The sequence below is a fragment of the Liolophura sinensis genome, chromosome 9 (genome assembly GCF_032854445.1).
Source record: "Liolophura sinensis isolate JHLJ2023 chromosome 9, CUHK_Ljap_v2, whole genome shotgun sequence".
NCBI lineage: Eukaryota > Metazoa > Mollusca > Polyplacophora > Chitonida > Chitonidae > Liolophura > Liolophura sinensis.
This window is the reverse complement of record NC_088303.1, coordinates 28295103-28314124: the sequence shown is the minus strand read 5'-3', so window position 1 is coordinate 28314124 and position 19022 is coordinate 28295103. Positions and strand designations below refer to the sequence as shown.

At 37.4% G+C, this 19022-nt stretch overlaps 1 protein-coding gene across 3 annotated transcripts in view; it reads left to right on the top strand.

The window, feature by feature from the left end:
- LOC135474993 (agrin-like) overlaps positions 1–19022 on the top strand; it is a 191661-nt gene that overhangs the window by 55793 nt on the left and 116846 nt on the right. For all 3 annotated transcript variants that reach the window (XM_064754716.1, XM_064754715.1, XM_064754717.1), the window contains exon 2: positions 8605–8640. In XM_064754716.1, the coding sequence (XP_064610786.1) occupies positions 8605–8640 (36 nt within the window). The remainder of the gene's footprint in view (positions 1–8604; positions 8641–19022) is intronic.

Below are 19022 nucleotides of genomic sequence, written 5' to 3'. Positions count from 1 at the left end.
AAATTTTAACTTCCTCAGATAATCTTATCCATTTGTTTGCCACGTTCTTGTATGTACATGTATATCAATATTAAAGGTATAAAATTAATCAGCAAACTTTCAAAATTACTCATTGTTGATCTTTTTCTACTGTGATTTACAAAGGGTTCATTGGACAAATTTGGGACTCCTGTTATGTAGAGTTTGATTTGAAACTATTAAGACTTCACCAGCAACCCTGTATACAATATGTCATAGGAAGACTTTTTATATTTGATAGTCTACAGTTCTGAAGCACTCAGAAGGTTTTGAAAAATCTGGTGGATCAATACCTGAGAGAAAAAGTAATATGTCAGTCATTAGTAATTTTACATTTTGCATTATTATCGGTGAGTCCAAATAGCCACATAATATGACATATTATAGGTATATGAAGTCTTGATAAAACAAGACAGTTCACCTCGTAATGCTGAGGTTAGTGAAATATCTTTTAGATTGCTGTATATGGTCACTTTTACTCCTTAGTTTATTTGGCCTCTTTGCAAGGAGAAATGGTTCTGACCCCAAAATGTTGGAAGAAGCATTACACAAAAAGGTGGCAAGGGGGGGCTAGTGATGTCTACCAAGCTTTATGTAAGACTACATCAATAGCCTTGCCAGAAGAAAGTACAGGTAAATGCAGGGGGGTGAGGAGTGGGCGGTAATTCAAATGTTTTTTCTTAATACATGTAGTGTGACTCTACTCTTGTTGGTTTAATTGCTTGTTTTGGTAAAATAAAGATCTAATACATGTTACAAGCTTTCCTGTTATGGGGATTTAATAGGATATTAATCACTAACTATACAGCTGTGATTACTGGCAGGCCGTGGCAGTGTTAATTAGTGAGGCATTTACCTGTACTTTCTTCTGGCAAGTAATGAGGCTAGTTTAAGTACCAGCTGCCCTTGATTAAAGGAAACTCAGGTTTCCATGTAACGTGGTGTGGAACTTCAAGCATTCTACGTTAATTTGCACCTGTAGATTTACCTGATGAGTTTAGGTGTCCCAAGTTTCTTGATTTGGCTTAATTGGTCTTTTGCTCCCAGGTTTCTTGATTTCATTTGAGGTTTTAGGGCCAGCGAACAGTTGATAGGGTTTGTAAGGCTATTGATGTAGTCTTACATAAAGCTTGTTAGACATCACTAGCCCTCCACCCAATATAGCATATATACACCTTGAGCTCACCGTTTGTATGAGTCATTCATACTTATTCTCTAGTGCAGCCATTAAGCCCTTAGAAATTGAATAAGTGTCAGCAGAGCAAATTTTTTTAACATACAGTACAGTGTATACGGTATTGTATGTATTGTCTTAAGATTGATTTCATTTATTGATGGGTTTGTTTTTAATGAAGTGCTTGAGAATTTCTCCCATAATCGATGATAATCATGTCTATGAGTGGATGAAACTGGATTACCCAGCGAAAACCACTAATCTTCACTGGGTACCTGACAACCTCTTGAAGCCCCAGCGGACACAGTGAGACCTGGATTCGAACTCACAACCAGGTCAAGGACCAGATACTCACAGCAAGGCAGAGGTTTAATAACCATCTGAGCCAGCGAGGTCTGTATTGTAGGTTGTTGTTGGAAATCAATTCTGGAACAGCTTTGTATCTTCCCTCAAGCCAGAAGTCTTGTCAAAATACATCGTTATTGAATGCCTGTTTAATGGCACTGCAATACATGTAATTGACTTTGAAAAACCTCTTCATCCGTTCATAATGCTTATGGGGTATTAATAATGTGTTATCAGTAGCATTTCTTCTTCACATGACAAAATCAATTCTAGTTTTCTTGGAATGTTATGATCTGGAATTTTAATGTAACTATTGAAGTCAGTTGAATTCTGTACATCAACACAATTCAGAGTTGCATACAGTAACAGCCTAAAAAATTATGGTCTGCAAGCTAGTATAGATGTATAACAGCTGTTAGAATATTTAAATTTTCGGCTACATTGAAACCCTGTTTGTGGGATTCGTTTTATCTCCTGAATGCAAGAATACATGTATGATGAAGTAATAACGTGCACACTGAAGTAATAAAATAGACATACACTGTTTGCACGTCCATTGTACATGTACGTGCATTGTAAATACAGGGAATGTTATTTCTTTTCAAGTTGAAAATCCACATATTTCAGAAGGTGATCCAGTCAAGTTTGACAATTTGCCAAGTTGTTTGTGGTTCACTGCTACAATGCAACAAAAATTTAGTAGTATAAGATATTCTTGGACTAACATCTGTCTGATGTAAAATAGAGAAAGACTCCAGAAATAATACATTAATTTGATTCTATCAAATTTAATCATTAATAGTGCCTACAAATATTACCTTTTTATTTTTTTTTTAATCCAAAATTCGTAAAAAAAAGCGTGATACTGGCTGAAATATTGTAACCGTAATGTGCAAGTGCAGCTTTTAGTTAATGAAGTTTTTTTTTGTCCCAGGAGTACATGTACTGTACCATCTGTAAACATGATAGCTTGTGTACAGAGTCAGTGTACATTAAATTGTAAATGCATACACATTCAGCGTAAATGTACACCTATACTGAACTCAGGTCAGTTGTACATGTACATGTATAATGATGTGTTTGCATGTGTCCATCCATACATGCAGTATCATTATTTCCACTTGACCACTTGCTCTCCATGCGTACATATCTCCCATGCACCAATGTTAGTCATTTATAACAAGGGAACTGACCATTGAGCAGGTCAGTTTTTCTCTCTCATTGCCTTCTCCAATAAAAGCTGTGTTTGAGAGTGTGGTTCGTGAGCATACAGACCTGCTGGGACACCTATTAAAGTCTGCTGAAGGCACTGTAGCATGTCTCCTTTGAGGCAAACATGAATTGGCCCGATCTCTGGCCATTGATCCTGAGCGGGAAGGTATAGCGGGTTATCAGAGAGAGACTTCCTTTGTCCGCCGATCAACTAGCATGTTTGTTAGCCTTTCCTTGGCCGGTTCCTCCAACTCCCGAATACCCCTGCCAGCTATTTGGCACTCCCCAGTCTCCTCTGGCAAGATACCCGATCTTTTGTGTGAATTGGGATCGTTTAATTTGCCAAATTTAGAGGGAAATAAGGCGCGTCCTAGCAGTGATTTTGCCATCCAGGATCAATCCAAGAGTATTTATTTCCTTTAGTCAATCGACAGGTTTGCCTCCAGGCAGAATGCGATTACTTTTTCACCAGACGCTTCCGTTGACCGTGGCGTTTTTTTCTCCTCTCTTCTTGCACAATGTGGTAAATTGGAGCCAATTAGCATTTTGTGAGACGTGTTGTAAATTGTTGGAAAAGGCAAAGGGGACATGACATCTAAGTCGTTCGTACCCAGAGTGCTTTTATCTGATGCCTTGTTTGATCTCTTTGCCCAAGTTTGTCAGTGTTTGCTTTTATCAGACCTCGATCAGACAGACTGTTAATAAATTTCAATACATATAGCTTAGTTTGCATGTAGGCATTGTCACAAATGAATCAATGTCTATCTACTCTTTTGCTATTAATTGTGCTAAGACTTTCATCTTTGTATATTGTGAATTAAGTCAACATGTTGTGCAGTAATATACAAAAAGAAATGCCCACTGAAGGTTCGTTTGTAAACTTTGTAAAAAAGAAAGGTTTGAGACACATACTGATACTGTACTTACACATACTTGTGTATCTCTTGCAGAAGATTTTCGATGCATGTATCAAACACTGACTTATGAAGCAGTTTATCAGCTAACTTTAACTACAAATGCAGATGCTGGTCAGACCTCCGTTACCTGTATGCCCCTTTCCTCTGAGCGAAGGTGGGGACAGGAGCTCAATACATTATAGGGGCCTTCGTGGACAAGAGGGTTAGCAATAATCCAGGAACTTTCCCTGATGCATTTACTGTGGGGTTCAAGTCCAGCTTATGCTGGCTTCCTTCTTGAGAACGGCGTAAAACCCATTCAGATGAATAAATAAATTAATATGTAATACAGTGATATGACAACAACAGTTGGTACTATAACATGTACCCTGCCCAAAAAGTCACACGTCTGCCTTGACAGTTCTGAGATTTCTCTCTGTCTGTCTTGTTTTGAGTGATAGGACACCATCAAGAAAACAAATTCAAGTTACTTTACTGGTATAACACAATTTCTTGACGCTCTTTAATATTTTTTAGCTTGAACTTAAGATTTTCCTTTATATTGCTTTACGTGATTGTTGTCCATATTTGACTTACATGGAATGTTGCCGCAAAGAAGCAGAAGTAGAATATTTCTCTATTTTCTTGTCCAGCTGTCCATATTGTCTCTTGTACATCTATTTTTTGCCTTTTTTGTCCACCTGTCCATATTGTCTCTTGTATGTCTATATTTGCCTTTTTTATCCAGCTGTCCATATTGTCTCTGGTACGTCTATTTCTGCCTTTTTTATCCAGCTGTCCATATTGTCTCTGGTACGTCTATTTTTGCCTTTTTTATCCAGCTGTCCATATTGTCTCTTGTACATCTATTTTTGCCCTTTTTGGTCCAGCTGTCCATATTATTCCTCATACATATTTTTGCCTTTTTTTATCCAACTGTCCATATTGTCTCTTGTACGTCTATTTTTGCCTTTTTTATCCCGCTGTCCATATTGTCTCTGGTACGTCTATTTCTGCCTTTTTTATCCAGCTGTCCATATTGTCTCTGGTACGTCTATTTTTGCCTTTTTTATCCAGCTGTCCATATTGTCTCTTGTACATCTATTTTTGCCCTTTTTGGTCCAGCTGTCCATATTATTCCTCATACATATTTTTGCCTTTTTTATCCAACTGTCCATATTGTCTCTTGTACGTCTATTTTTGCCTTTTTTATCCCGCTGTCCATATTGTCTCTTGTACCTATGTTTTTGCCTTTTTTTTTTCCAGCTGTCCATGTTATTCCTGGTACATATTTTTGCCTTTTTTATCCAGTTTTCCTTCTTGTCGGTATCACCCCAGGTACCGGTAACATAATATGATCTATTTGATGATTACATGAACCAGCAATGCTCCTAAGGCAACTGGGGAAGCAACATATAATTGTCTTCCATTTGTAAAAGTTTACATTAATATAGATAACATGGCTAGCTGGAAGTCTTTATAATCTTAAACCTCAATGATAAGATGAAACCAACATCTGTAACTTCATATGCAATTACTGCCAAAGTTATTAAAGACTAGCTGGCTGCTGCGAGGACATGGTACATGTAATGATAAAGATGGACATGTGGAGGATTCTGTGAACTGATGATTCTAGGCCTAACAGACTTGCGTTACATCATTAAACAGGTTACATAAAAATTTGTAATAAAACCATTTGACACCTGTACTTAATGACCACTTAAAAACGTGTATTTTATTAAGATTAATACGCAGATGGAGTTAAGAGTGTGGGTGCAGGGTGGGTTTCTTGTACCACATTCCCAGTCTTAGCAGATGATGTTGAATGAGTGAAATGTCTAAAGATGAAACCTACATGCTTACATTGCCGTAATGCGCAACCTTTATGTGCTAAAATTTATATCTGTAATGCAGACCCGACTAAAAGTCCAGCTTAAGTACTACATGTACTTGTATAATGAATACATGCTTACCCCTAGAGGTATGAAAAAAGGATCAGGAAAAAGTGAATAAATTGAGATCATATAAAAATGTACATGTAGTGCGTTCATTATGTTATATGCTGGCTTTTCAAGGATAGAAGGCTGCTAGCATTGATTGGATGCGTTTGATTGTACAAGTAATTCCCCTCCACTCAAGACTTCAAATGAGGATGGCATTAAGTTTTTATCACCAATATCATGCAGCTATCCCATATATAGCACAGCAGTTCACGTCCTTGCAGCTCTGAAAGTGGCATTTTGCCTAACAACCTATTCATACCTTTAAACTTGCCGTCTAAGTCTTTTAAGCCTCTTATCTGCAGTTCTCCATACATGTATGGTAAGCATGCTACATAACAGTATTACTATCTTAAGTCTCGGTAATTAAATCAATAAATGTAAATCTCATAACCAGTCAATGTGATAATGCTAACCCCATTAAAGTTATCTTTCTGGTGTTGTGAATTTATAGTTTTTTATTTTGCAATCAGTGTGATTAAATTGTCAAGGGAACATGCATTCAAGTTCCAGTTTTGGCCTCTTGAGATGAGTGTAGTCCTTCTGTAAGATATCAGATTCAAATTGATTGGTCAGTATTGATAAAGATGTGGTCACCTTGGATACTGCAGTAATGCCCTCAGAGATTGGTTGACAGATATCAGGTGACAGTTAAAATGGATGGACTTTAAACCATGTGATCAAGTGAAAATTTCCCAGTGAAACACCTGGGTCTCATTTGCTTGATTGAAAGCTTGATTCAGATGGTATGTGAACGCCAAAAAAGCTTTGCGCATATCATTTTACAAGTATAATATGAGTTGTTTACTCTGAAAACTAAATGATAATGGTGGATGTTCCAAGGACATTACTTTCAGCTACATGTGTAGTGTTACATGCATTAAATATGAAATAAATCTGTAGTGTTTAGCTGACATAACTTTTAATCTAAAATTTGTAACATTTCCAAGTAGTTGCTTTGGACCTTTAAGAGACTACACGGTGTGCCAGTGAATTCTACATCGTAACTTGACTTGTACATGTATATCTTGAATTAATAAAGTAAATGTAGCTTTGCATGCTGTACATGGGCTTAAACTTTTATGCAGTGCTCACAACAATAATGTGATTTCATCAGTGCTCCTTAATATTCAACCTCAGGAGCAGACCATTATCAGAATATCCATATGATGAGTGACAATCATTATTGTTGCAAGTAAGTGCATACATTCAGGCTCATTTGGAAACATTTAAAAAAATTAATTATTGTGAAAATTGCCGAAAATCACAAGATACCAAGGGTGGTATTTTAAGAAAGTGCAGAAGTCAGCTGTTGGAAGAAATATATAGAAACTGAAAATGTACGATAATTTTTCAGTATCATAGCTTTATTATATGTACAGAATTCTGTCTATTCTCAGTAATGGTGAAAAGTTAATATCATATAGGAACATTTCAAGGAAACCATTAGCGACAAGGCGACCATTACCATTACATGCCTGCCTGACTTAATTCAAGGAAACCATTACCATTACATGCCAGCCCCACTTCATTCAGGGACATACCACTACATGCCTGTATGACGTCATCACAGAAACCATTACCATTACACACCAGCCCCACTTCATTAAAGGACATCATTAACATTATATGTCTGCCAGACTTCATTTAAGGAAACCATTACCATTACATGTGAGCCCTATTTCATTCAAGAAAATCCTTACCATTACATGCCAGCCTCACTTCATTCAAGGAAACCATTACCATTACATGTGAGCCACATTTTATTCAAGGAAAAGTTACCATTACATGCCAGCCTCACTTCATTCAAGGAAAAGTTACCATTACATGCCAGCCCTACTTCATGCAACAAATAGTTACCATTACACGTCAGCCCTAATTCATTCAAGGAAAAGGTACCATTACATGCCAGCCACACTTCATTTAAGGAAATCGTTACCAACCACATTTCATTTTTTTTGTTGGAAACAGATTTTGTATATCAACTCCATTTGCTGAAGTTGATAAAATGCCATGATTTGAATTCTTTTGCACCAAAGCATGTTAAAATGATATGTTATTAACTGTAAGGTTGAATTGACTTTCATGATGAAAGGTCATGGGCATGAAACTGGCGAATAGTTTATATATGCCTGTACATTAACATTTGTTTTGATGTATGTGTGTATGGTATATATTGATGCACCATGCATATATGTCACATTGTCAGGTGATCAGAGGGAACCAGAATAGAAAAGATCCACAGTGTACATTGTGTCAACACATTAGGATATTTGAGCCACTGTCAACCAAGCGTTACCAATTCTGAACACACATTTAGAAGCTAATGTACTGATTATGTTCTGTAGTACTTTGTGCTGCTACCATGCGAGGAAGGGATGGAGACTTTTCTATTATGGCTAGGGCCATGGTGATCCATGTTCTGGTTGTACAGTTTAGCTTTATGGTCGGACCTGAATAAGTATCTTTATATATATTAACTAGATTCACCAGAATAATTCATGTGAACAAATTTATATGAAAGAGATTACAAAAAACCAAAAACAGCAAAACCACCTGAACTAAGGTCATGTGGGAAAGTCAATAATAAGAGGTATATATTAAATATGTTGCTTCCATGTTATGTAATGTAGTGAAAGAACGAAGATAATTATTGTGTTATTTTTCTACAACTTTCATGTAACTTCATAGCCACGTTGTACTGGTGTTAAATTTGACACCGAGAAAATGTGTCCTGGATGTAAGAGGACATGAAATTAGCTCTTTTAAGACTGCCAACTAAGTGAGTTTTCTTATACAGTTTCATGATACATGTAAATGCCTTGGTTTACCAATGTGATGCTGTAAAGTTTAATTCCGTGTACAGGTATACATTCTATCAAAAGTTATCATCTGACCCATGAACAGCATGTACATGTATTTTTGCACTTTTTGACCTCATACATGTTTTATTTTCCAGGTGTTCCATTTAACCCACCTACACCTCTTCCAGCTGGTAAGTAACCCATAGATTATATAACTTTTCTTATCATGTGCATTTACGTAAATTTCGACAGTAGTGGTGGTTGTTATTTTTCTATTCATTCAGGGGGCCTCCTTGGAAGGGGGGAGGGGGGCAACAAGGTGCAATGATCCAGGTGCCTCTCACCACTGCAGTCGGGTTCAAGTCCGGCTCATGCTGGCTTCCTCTCCTGCTGTGAGTGGAATGGTCTGGCAGCAACTGGCAAATGGTCATGGATTTGCCTGGGCTCTGCTCGGTTTCCTCCCACCATAATGCTGGCCGCTGTCGTGTAAGTGAAATACTCTGAGTACGGCGTAAAACACCAATCAAGTAAATAAATAAATCTATTTCCATCTCCATCGTATACATACATCGTATCATACTCGAGCATGTGGGCATGAAAGATGTGCATGTTATAAAATGTCTTGATTTCAGAAATCGAACACAGATCTATGTATGATCAGAGTTGTTGCGTTTAGCTATCGCAGATTTGCCACAGTGAAATATATTTCTGCTACATGACAATTTATCCCAAAATCTTTCTGTTACATGCATGATCATCAATGATTTGTTTATTGATAGATTGAAAATCTGTACATTTATCGCAAATTTTCACAAATTGACATGAATCAATCTTTCGCCTCGCCACAATATGGCTGAAAAATTGATGTGGCATCAAGCATATACATGTACATTCATTCATTTAATACGTTACATCATTCCTACGAAACAAAAAACAGAATATAGAGAGTTACATACTTTTGAGAAATTGGTCCAACATTAATATAACATCAACCAGGCTAAATGATTATTCGTAGTGTGCGGCATGCCACTAGCTCACTTGTAGCAGGCTTAAAGCAGCACATGTTTATTCCCTGGGTGTTGAGCTGCTCAGATAGACATGTACATGTAAACCTATACAGTCTGTAGATATGGTAACTGGCCAACCAGAACATTGCTTAAATGTTCCTTGATCACTCCACAGGCCCTTCCCAGACAAACCATCAAGGACCAGTGGCTAGCTACCATTTGTAGGTTGCCTGCAGAGAGCTTTTAGTCTGGCTTGTCCTGTAGATCATAATTTACTTGCACATATGTTAGCCTGACCTTCAGTTTTTCGACTCAATAACATGAGCAACTTCCAGAACTGTGTTCAACAAAGTAATGTTCAACAGAATAATAGGACGAAAAAATGCTAAGAAAAATGATAACCAAAAGAGAAATGATAAACAAAATACTGTAGAAGAGAATTGTTTTTAAATAGAGTAATGTGAACAGAATATTGCTGAACCAAAAAATTGGAAAACAGAATAATTACATTGAACAGAATAACGATTTTCAATAGAATAGTAGTAACATGCCTGAATCCATGACACTTTCTTCTGCATTAGCTGAAAGGCCTAATTAAATTAGTATCAGTGCCCAGCACAACATTGTTTATTCTATATTCATTGCGAATAGGTCATACACCAATGTGTTTTGAGAGAGTTTTTGCCCTGAAATGGGAAGCCTTGGTATAATTGTCCACAAAAACAGTCCTCAACTCCCCAAACAGTGCTCAAAGGTGGACATTTAACAGGGGATGTGTCAATTCTAGATGGATCACTTTCCAGACCTACGAGAGGTCATTTTGAGGCTGCTTCAAAAGACTGAAGATGATTGATGATGTGTGATTTAAGATACAATTAAAAAAATGTGTAGGATTTGTTTACAAGAGACAATAGTGTACATTTACCTTACACATGTGGAGTACACTTACAGTATATGATGTTAATTATGTAGTCTCCCATCTTCATACACGAAGCACTGTCCAGAACAATGTTGCCTTTAGTTTGGTAATTAACATTTTGATTATTTTCTTGGCTTTTTGTTGTTTGTTTAGAAAACGATTCCTATTATCCCTGTTTTTGTTATTTTTTGTTAATGGAAGACTTGTGTTGGTCATTAGGATAGAGTGTGTGCTTAAATGCTGAACCCCAAAAACATACATTAGTGAGGATTAGATCTCTTTCTTTCTCTCTTTTTGTTTTTGTTTATTTTCTTTTTTTTTAACACTGTTTAAAAGATCTATAAGAAAACATGCAGTATTGAATGAGTATTTCTTTTAAATGGAGTTCTTGCACTGAAGTGTGCATTTGAATTCTGATTAATATCTGTGAATTAGTTATATTGTATTAATTTCAAATCTACCACCACCACCGAAGATATTATAATTGAATGTAGAATAGTGAAGTTTAAATAAAGCAGATAGATTCTTGACCCACCATAAGATTATGAAAGAAAGCAAAGAAAAATTGCTACAGTAGCACTGAAATAGTGGTATCTTAAGATTTCTTAACTGGTATTTAAGATCTTAAGATCTTAAGAAGATCGACTGTTTGTTTTTGTAAGTCAACACGATATACCAGATTGAGGATAGTAAAATGCTAAAGGCTCACCTGTCAAACTTTGAATTATCTGAAATGTTTGTTTAATGAACCTTTTAGCATTCATCAGGTGTGAATGTGAATGTTTTGGGGACTGAAGTGGAAGAAAACCCAGTTACGCAGACTTGTGAATGTGATAGCTCTGTGTTGAGACCTCTACCTGTTACTGGGGGTCAAGTAAGATTGGGCCTTTTGTCCCACGGGTAGATTTCTATGTTTGAAGTGTTCTTTGCACGTGAATACAAACTATATCAGGTCATTTCCTCTATGTCGGACGATTTTACCCATGGGCAGTCTCAGACAGGAACGTATTCATAAAGCTGGCTTGTCCAAGTGCGTATCAAGTTCTATATCCAACAACTAACCCTCTTTTCGACTTACCTTGTCCTTTCGTGTTTACCCTGGGATCTTTTATACAAGTACTTTAAGTGCAAAGGTCAATCTTGTTTTCTTGATAAACTGAAGATACGGCAAAACAAAGGATAAGCCCATTTTTCATGTCTAGACATCAAAATGGCCTGTGATTGTTGAAAATACCTCCTAGCACACATATGCACTGTTTTTTTGTGCTTTTTGCATGTACCGAAAAACAAGTACCTGTATTTGACAGTAATTTGGAAGTTCCCTTAAATGTTTTTTAATTTATTTATTTATTTGATTGGTGTTTTTCGCCATACTCAAGAATATTTCACTTATACGACGGCAGCCAGCATTATGGTAGGAGGAAACAAGGCAGGCCCCGGGGGAAACCATGATCATCCCCATTGCTTGCAGGCCTTTTTTAATTTAAAAAGTTTCTCTAAATTTGATTTGTAATTTAAAAGTTCCCTTAATTATAAGTTACTGAATTGTAATCTTTTTTCTAAATAAACAACCTTTACATGTAGTTCAGAAAAAGTATTTTCAAAAGTGAACACTATTTCTTATAGTATTTAATTTACATATTTTTTTAAAATTATCTAGGTAATTTGCTATTATTATTATTATGCTTGTATTGTTTTACACATGTTAAGTATAAGGGGTGTCTCTTAAAGTATAAAAGTAATTAGAATATCCAATGTTCTGAGACGAAATTCTTCTTTAATAAGAATTTGGTGAAACTTTAATAGAAAAGGATTCTGATGTATCTCTCATATTGAAAAGAAAGATTCACTCCTAATTTCCTGCAGAGTTGAGACAACCATCGTTTGATGGCGTGAAAGAATTGGCTAAAATTCAATTCATGTATGTGTTCGTCTTCATCGTCAAGGAATTAAATCTTCCTGACAGTATAAGGTCTTGTTCTAACTGGTACAATTGCATTTGAGGCCTGATCTTGTCAAGGTTTTTTGTCAGGCAGATATGTTAGCCTTTATACACTCCATCTGGGACCTGAAGCTAGATAACTCAGTGCGCAACTCCAAATGGCAGCAGCATTTTCCCTCTCTTGGAGCAATTCCTCCTGACACGCGCTCTCTCTATGTCAAGCATAATCGAGTAACCTTGTTGACTTTTCTATCCGTCAAATCCACAAGTTGTTATTGGCCTGAGGGAACTGTAAAACTTAATTTTTGGGAAAATCTCAGCTGAAACACATTTTGTCCGGCAATGTACTTGCGGCCTTTGCCCCAAGAACCAGTTATAAGGAAATCTGCTGGAATTTGCTGGCCATAAAGCCCTTAAAAACCTTTGAAGTGAAAAAATCAATAAAAAAAGAAATGATGGTTTTAGGGTGAGGGGAAGGGTTCAGGTTGGTTTGTTTAATTTTTGAGAGATTATTCTAAACTCTTGTTTATTTTCCTTTCCAAGTGAGTTTTTGAAACCACAAAATGCAGTACATGTGCAAAGATGGGAGCTATAACATTTTTGCTTGTTACTAAGTTCTTTTACTAATACATGTATCTTATCCCCAAATGATTAATTTCCGTGGGGGAAATCAACTGAGTTCTTTTTAACAATGATTCCCTCAACTCCACGGGGACCTGCCCATCCCCTATGTCAAGTTTAAGGAATGGCAAGAAAAAGATCATTTTAGGGAAAATTTTCAGTTGGTGCTCACGATAGTGTTAATGCTACGATGGAACTTTATCTGGGAGTCAGTAAAGCGCATCTGATCTCTCTCAAGGGAGGGCCACTCGCAGAACCCAAGGTGTGGCTTGGATAAGAAATGTAATCAACCAAGGAGAATGGTTCACTTGGACAGTTTGGTATTTTCCTGAAAATAAAGCTTCGCGAAGGAAAACTAAATCATGGCCCGTTTTATAAAGGTGGACGCAGAGATAATCAGATTGTGGCACTAATGCTCGTTATGGTAGCCGGGATTGTGCGCGCTTGTCAGACAGCCAATGGCAGCTTCCCTCCTGCGGCCATCCATGGAAAATGAGGCCAGCGAAGGCCAAGCTGTTCTCCTAGGAGCAGACTGTTATGGAAAGTAGCGCAATTTGTTTCGGCCCCCTTTCAATGGCCTTGTGGTGTTATCTTCAAATGTTAAAGAGAAGGGAATTCTCCAGGAAAAACGTCAAAATGTGAATTGCCAGGAGCTGAAAAAACACTGTATCAGTGCTAGATATCAAAGTGAGAAGTGTAAATTAGATAAACGAGAGCTGCAAATCTCACATTATACCCCTCCAACGTCCGTTTAGATCGTCTCCCACAGTTGCTTCTTGGGATCAAAGCTTAAAAACGATATCATCCCTCACAGGCAGATATGTAATACATCCTGCTCATATCAGAGGAACCAAATTACCCAGTGCCATTGTATTTTTGTGGAAAGTAATGATGGCTAGTATGATGTGTTAGAAACCATTACATTTGTTTCTGCGAGCTTTTAATGCAAGCAGGTTACACAATTTGTATACTGATTTAATTCATTCATCTAGAATATTCCTTGCGTCTTTCTGTCTTCCTGGAATACTGTTGACTGCTTCTTTTTATATGTACCTGTCTTTATTTCCTACTTTATGTACTTTCTTAGTTCTTTGGTGTTTTGTGTGGAACATCCGTTTGGAAATTGGTCGAATTATTGACTAGTTGAGGAATGTCTACATCAACACTAGTAGATTATGTTGTACATGCACAAACACGTGGTCTTCCAAGGATCTGGAATCTAAATACATGTGGTTCTGTGGTGGAAGGGAAGTGGACAAAAAGGCTGAGAGAAATTAGCTGATGAAGTGTCCGTTTGGTCTACAGGAAGGTGTCTGGACTATGGGCAGCTAAGGGACTGACTGACTGGCAGAGGTACTGCAATTAGTTGAGATGTCAAACCACAGTCTCACAAATGTGTCCTGCAGTATAGGGAGTGGGCAATGGACTGAAGAAGGGCAGAGCTGTAGGGTCACTACTGCTAGATTAGAGGTTGTATTCGGCCTGTCTGGGGCACTGGAAGGGTTACTACAAAGCAGCAATTGATTGTCAAACACCCCCCTGCCAGGTTTTATCATGTGCTGTTGAGCCGCCTTCCATTCCTATGTAGATAAAGGAGACAGCTTTGACAAGGCAAATGCCTCTATGTCTTGGATTTCTTCAGAAAGATTGCCTGTCAAAGCTAAGGCAATCTGATAAATCTCCTGATTCCTATGAATATTGGAGAAATTCTGCCCTTCAAGGGCGATTGTACATTTGCCACTTTTCAATAACATCCATCTTGGTAGGTTATTGGCTACATGTATCTTCAGTACTGCATTCTCTCAACAGGGCTTTTATTGACAAGTAGAGAAAACGCTGAGAACCAAAAAGTAAACAGCTGAATTGATTGGAGTAATAACTTATAGTCAAAATATAACCGGGGTTGAATTGAAATATAGATGTGCAATAACGCAAAAATCAGTAGCATTTTGCAGCGGTCTACTTGCCCGTTAATCCTTTAAAGTTGCAACATTTATGGTACTCCACTTACACATGTAGATCAGGAACATCAGGAAAAAAAAGTGATGTGAAGGGCGTTCCTAGATACTGTCAGTATGACTCATAAAGCCCACCATAGTTTTCAAATATTTTAAATGCCTTTCAACACTCTTAAAAAATCTGAAAAAATCCACAAAAGTATTTTTACACGTAGTTTTCAGTTGATTATATGATGAACCTTACTTCATATTTTAACTGTCTTTTGCTTTAATAGACCAGTAAGTGAATGAATTGGTACGATTCTATATCAGTGAATGGTCACGTTTTTCAAGGCTGAATTTATATGCTATTTTAGCTTTTAATGTGACCTTGTTGCCATCAAGGTCAAACTTAAATAGCAGCAGCAATAACAATTCACCTGTGTGCTACCGTCAAAGTTGGAAAAAATTCTGTATATATTTGTGAATTAGAACACAACAAATGATGCATGCTCATGCCATGGCAGCCATTGATGTCTGCATGATAATGTTTCTTTGAATATTATGTAGTGTGTAAATCATTGCAAAGCCTATGCATATTTGGTTCTTAGTGCCATCTTTGCCCAACGTAGGCGTTGCACTCAGTTTATCGACACTATAGTCTTTCCACTGCAATAAACCAGCATTTACCTGAGATAAAGACAAGACAGCTTTGGAAGAGAATATGTCAGTCTTATGCCTTCCATGTAATCACTGACGGAGATCCAACGTTGGGCTGACATAGTAAGTGTTATGGATTGCCCGTCCAGGCTGTACATATAGCTGTCATAGACAACGGTTAATGAAGGGAACTGTCCTGGCAGCAGTGTTGTATGTCCTAAAGGACAATATTTTATTCTGATCAGCAATCCAGAAAGAGGCATCCTTGGCTCACAGACTATGTACTTCATCTGGAGTCTATAGCTATATGTATGTGATGATTATTGTGAGCAATGCATAACATCATATTGTTGCAAAGAAGAAAATATACATGTACAAATTTGTTTAATATGTGGATTAATCTCTATTGCATGAATGTACCTTGCTTTTGTCATGTTGTAAAATTCTTCAGGTGAAGACTTGATAATTACCCAAATGTGCCTTGTAAGATATCAAAAGACTTATGGCGTAAACCTATATCTATAATTATATTGACCCATTCACAAATTTTAAACACCATTCACAAATTTCAAAATACTACAGAAATGTCTCTTCCCTTCAAGATTGTGTTTATAAATACAACATATTTTGATGGTGAACATTTAATCCTCAAACTGGGACCTCTGTGGCCAAGGGAGTTAGCACACCAATGACCGAGGATCCTCTTACCAATGCAGTTGCCAGGAGTTCAAGTCCAGCTCATAATGGCTTCCTCTCTGGCAGTATGTGGGATTTGTTTGACATATCTCTTCTTTTGTCCTCCAGCTTCCACAAGCTGTTCTCTGGTGTTCTTGGAGCCAAGATTGCCCACAAGACTCCCAAGACACTTTCACTCCCCAAGTTTTGGGTGGCCAAGGGAGCACGCTTGGCAAAGGTGCTCCAAATGGGCAGGATTAGTGAGGATTTCAGACCACCTGGGGGCAATTTTCTGGGGTTTTAGGGGGTGTTGTAGTAAGGCCTAGGTAGTGATTACTGGGCACAGAGGAAGGATCCCAGTAGGGCACTGAGACAAAGGCTATCTCTGACCCACACAGTCATTAATCTGACAGTTATTGGGGACCTTATCACATGCAATCTCTGCGTAAACAGCTGGGACTCCAGTGGTCATCTGCTAATGGAATGTTGGGGGAAGAACAGGTTTCCACAGAGGCTGATCTTCCATCCAGTCTCAGTTCTTGGAAACTGGTCAAATGACTGGTCAGTCAGACATAAATTTTATATAAAGGTATCAATTACCTTTCTCCCTAGAATGTTCAGTGATTCATTTCATGGTGTGAACAGTAATTATTTTGTATAGCCATCTTTACAGTGTAGGGACCACAGTCCATCAGCTTGATGAGATATATTTCCTAATGTTTACATTTGCGAAGTTTAATGATATTGTTTAACATTAACCTATGGACATCTTTTCTAAACAGTGTAAGTCTAGGTTGCATGCAGCGTTTACTGTTTAAGATGGGAATGAGAAGATCACAAGTTCTGTGTCTGCACGATATGTATTTCATTTGTATATATGAGAATGGTGTGAAATCTTAAAATGGATTCAATTGGGTATCAGTACTGTTTGTATATATGTAGTATACGTTGGAAAGCAGTTAAACGACATTAAGTGAAATAAACAATTGTGGCTTAATGCAACATATTCAGCGCAAAGCTTTTGCAGTGTACATGTACACGTTAGGGAGAAACTCAAATGTGTTCGCGTGGGTTTCATTAACAGAAAAAAAGAACAACAGTTCATAAACAGAACCAGCAGGTTAAACTGGGAATTAACTGAGGAAACATTGAGTAGCATTTGCTTTGGTAACCTGTTTATCATGAACTTCTACATATATGTTTTATTAAATACACTATATATTCAAAACATTTAAGGTTGACTGCAGATACCTACATACATGTATATATTCAATACACTTCCTGTGGAACACCCAGAAAGGCATGTATTTTTCTTATTTCCAAGTGTATGAAAGTTCTCTTAATATAGATTTCTCAGATTACCTTTGCTGAATGTCCTGCTTTTGATTGACTAACGATATATACGGTTCTTCGGCCTCAGTGTGAACTACTTTGAGGGAATATGTACATATGTTGAGAAGGAATATTATTGACAGCATGCAGTTTACCTGAAACTGAACACCAATGTTCAAGAGAATCGCACGTCAATTATCTGAGATCTTTGTTTGATATGCAGTATGTGTGAATTACGAAGGAAGGTGCTAGCTGCGAGTTCTCATCCACTGTTTTGGTTAAACCGTTGCACTCTGATGGCGTATTAGTTTAAGGAATGGCAGGATCTGCTATAAATGTTTACTTAAAAGAGGATCAGAAGCGCATTTGAGACCGGAAATTTCAGAGTGGTTTTTGGAGAATCACATTAGCTGTGAGTTACACGGTGCATGGACGAGTAGACAAAACAGTGGGAGAAAGAAAAGGTGAAAGCCCTGGCGATTGCAAAGCCTTAATGGCACAACTGTTTGACTTGCCTGACACACAGCTTTGTTTTTTGTCGTTGGTGATAAGGCTTTTTGAGTTGAAGCTTTGACTGTGTTGCACATAGTTACTTTGCAAAACCAGTATGTAAGGTCCTTATCAGGGCTAGCAGACAGACATGACCTTATGTTTTTTCCATATCCAGGTCACACAAGAATAAATATTACTATTAAGGATTAATTTGCTGACAACAAATTAAGTCCTCCCTCCAAGTACACTGTCTGCCATGTGCAGTTCTGCTATTAAAGCACAGGTTATAATCATACACACGAAAATGTCTGGAACATATGCCTGCATGTACAGCTGTGGCTTAATTTAAACACCATTTCAGATTTCAATAAAATTTGGGGATGTTTTCGGCTTAAATGTAAATTAAATCTATGCATTTGCATACTGGTTAACATTTGAGTTACTAGGATACACAAGCTGGTCTTAAAGACCCCTTCACTGCGCAGTTTCAGATCCTTGGTGGCAGTGAATGGTAGACAGCTTGTACTGTAAAAGCTGTTTTGGTACCTGGCCTTACAATGAAGTGTGTAAACAATCACTTTCCTTCCACAACTATGACATACCGTCCAGGTGTATCTTACGAGCTTGTACCCTGTGGGAAAATTTTCCAGCTGCAACCGTATGTACCGTAATTCCTTAATTTTTTCGCATGTGAAAGAGAAGCTTTCAGTGCAATTTATGCACCTTTTTAATTTGATTTTGGAGACAAAACTACATTGGTTTAATTGGCCAATAACAAGGCCTCACAATACAGTATAATTTTATCAGTCTACACCAAACAATGCCGTCACAATTTGCTTGAATAAACATCTTGCAAACATGGGAAAGGGTTGAAGAATTACACCAAGTGTGAATCAGTGCCAAAGGTTGGGATGGTTTTTACTAGGCACTCAGGTTTAAATCTGACCCATATGTCATGTATGTATTACATGACATTTGACCTATTTGA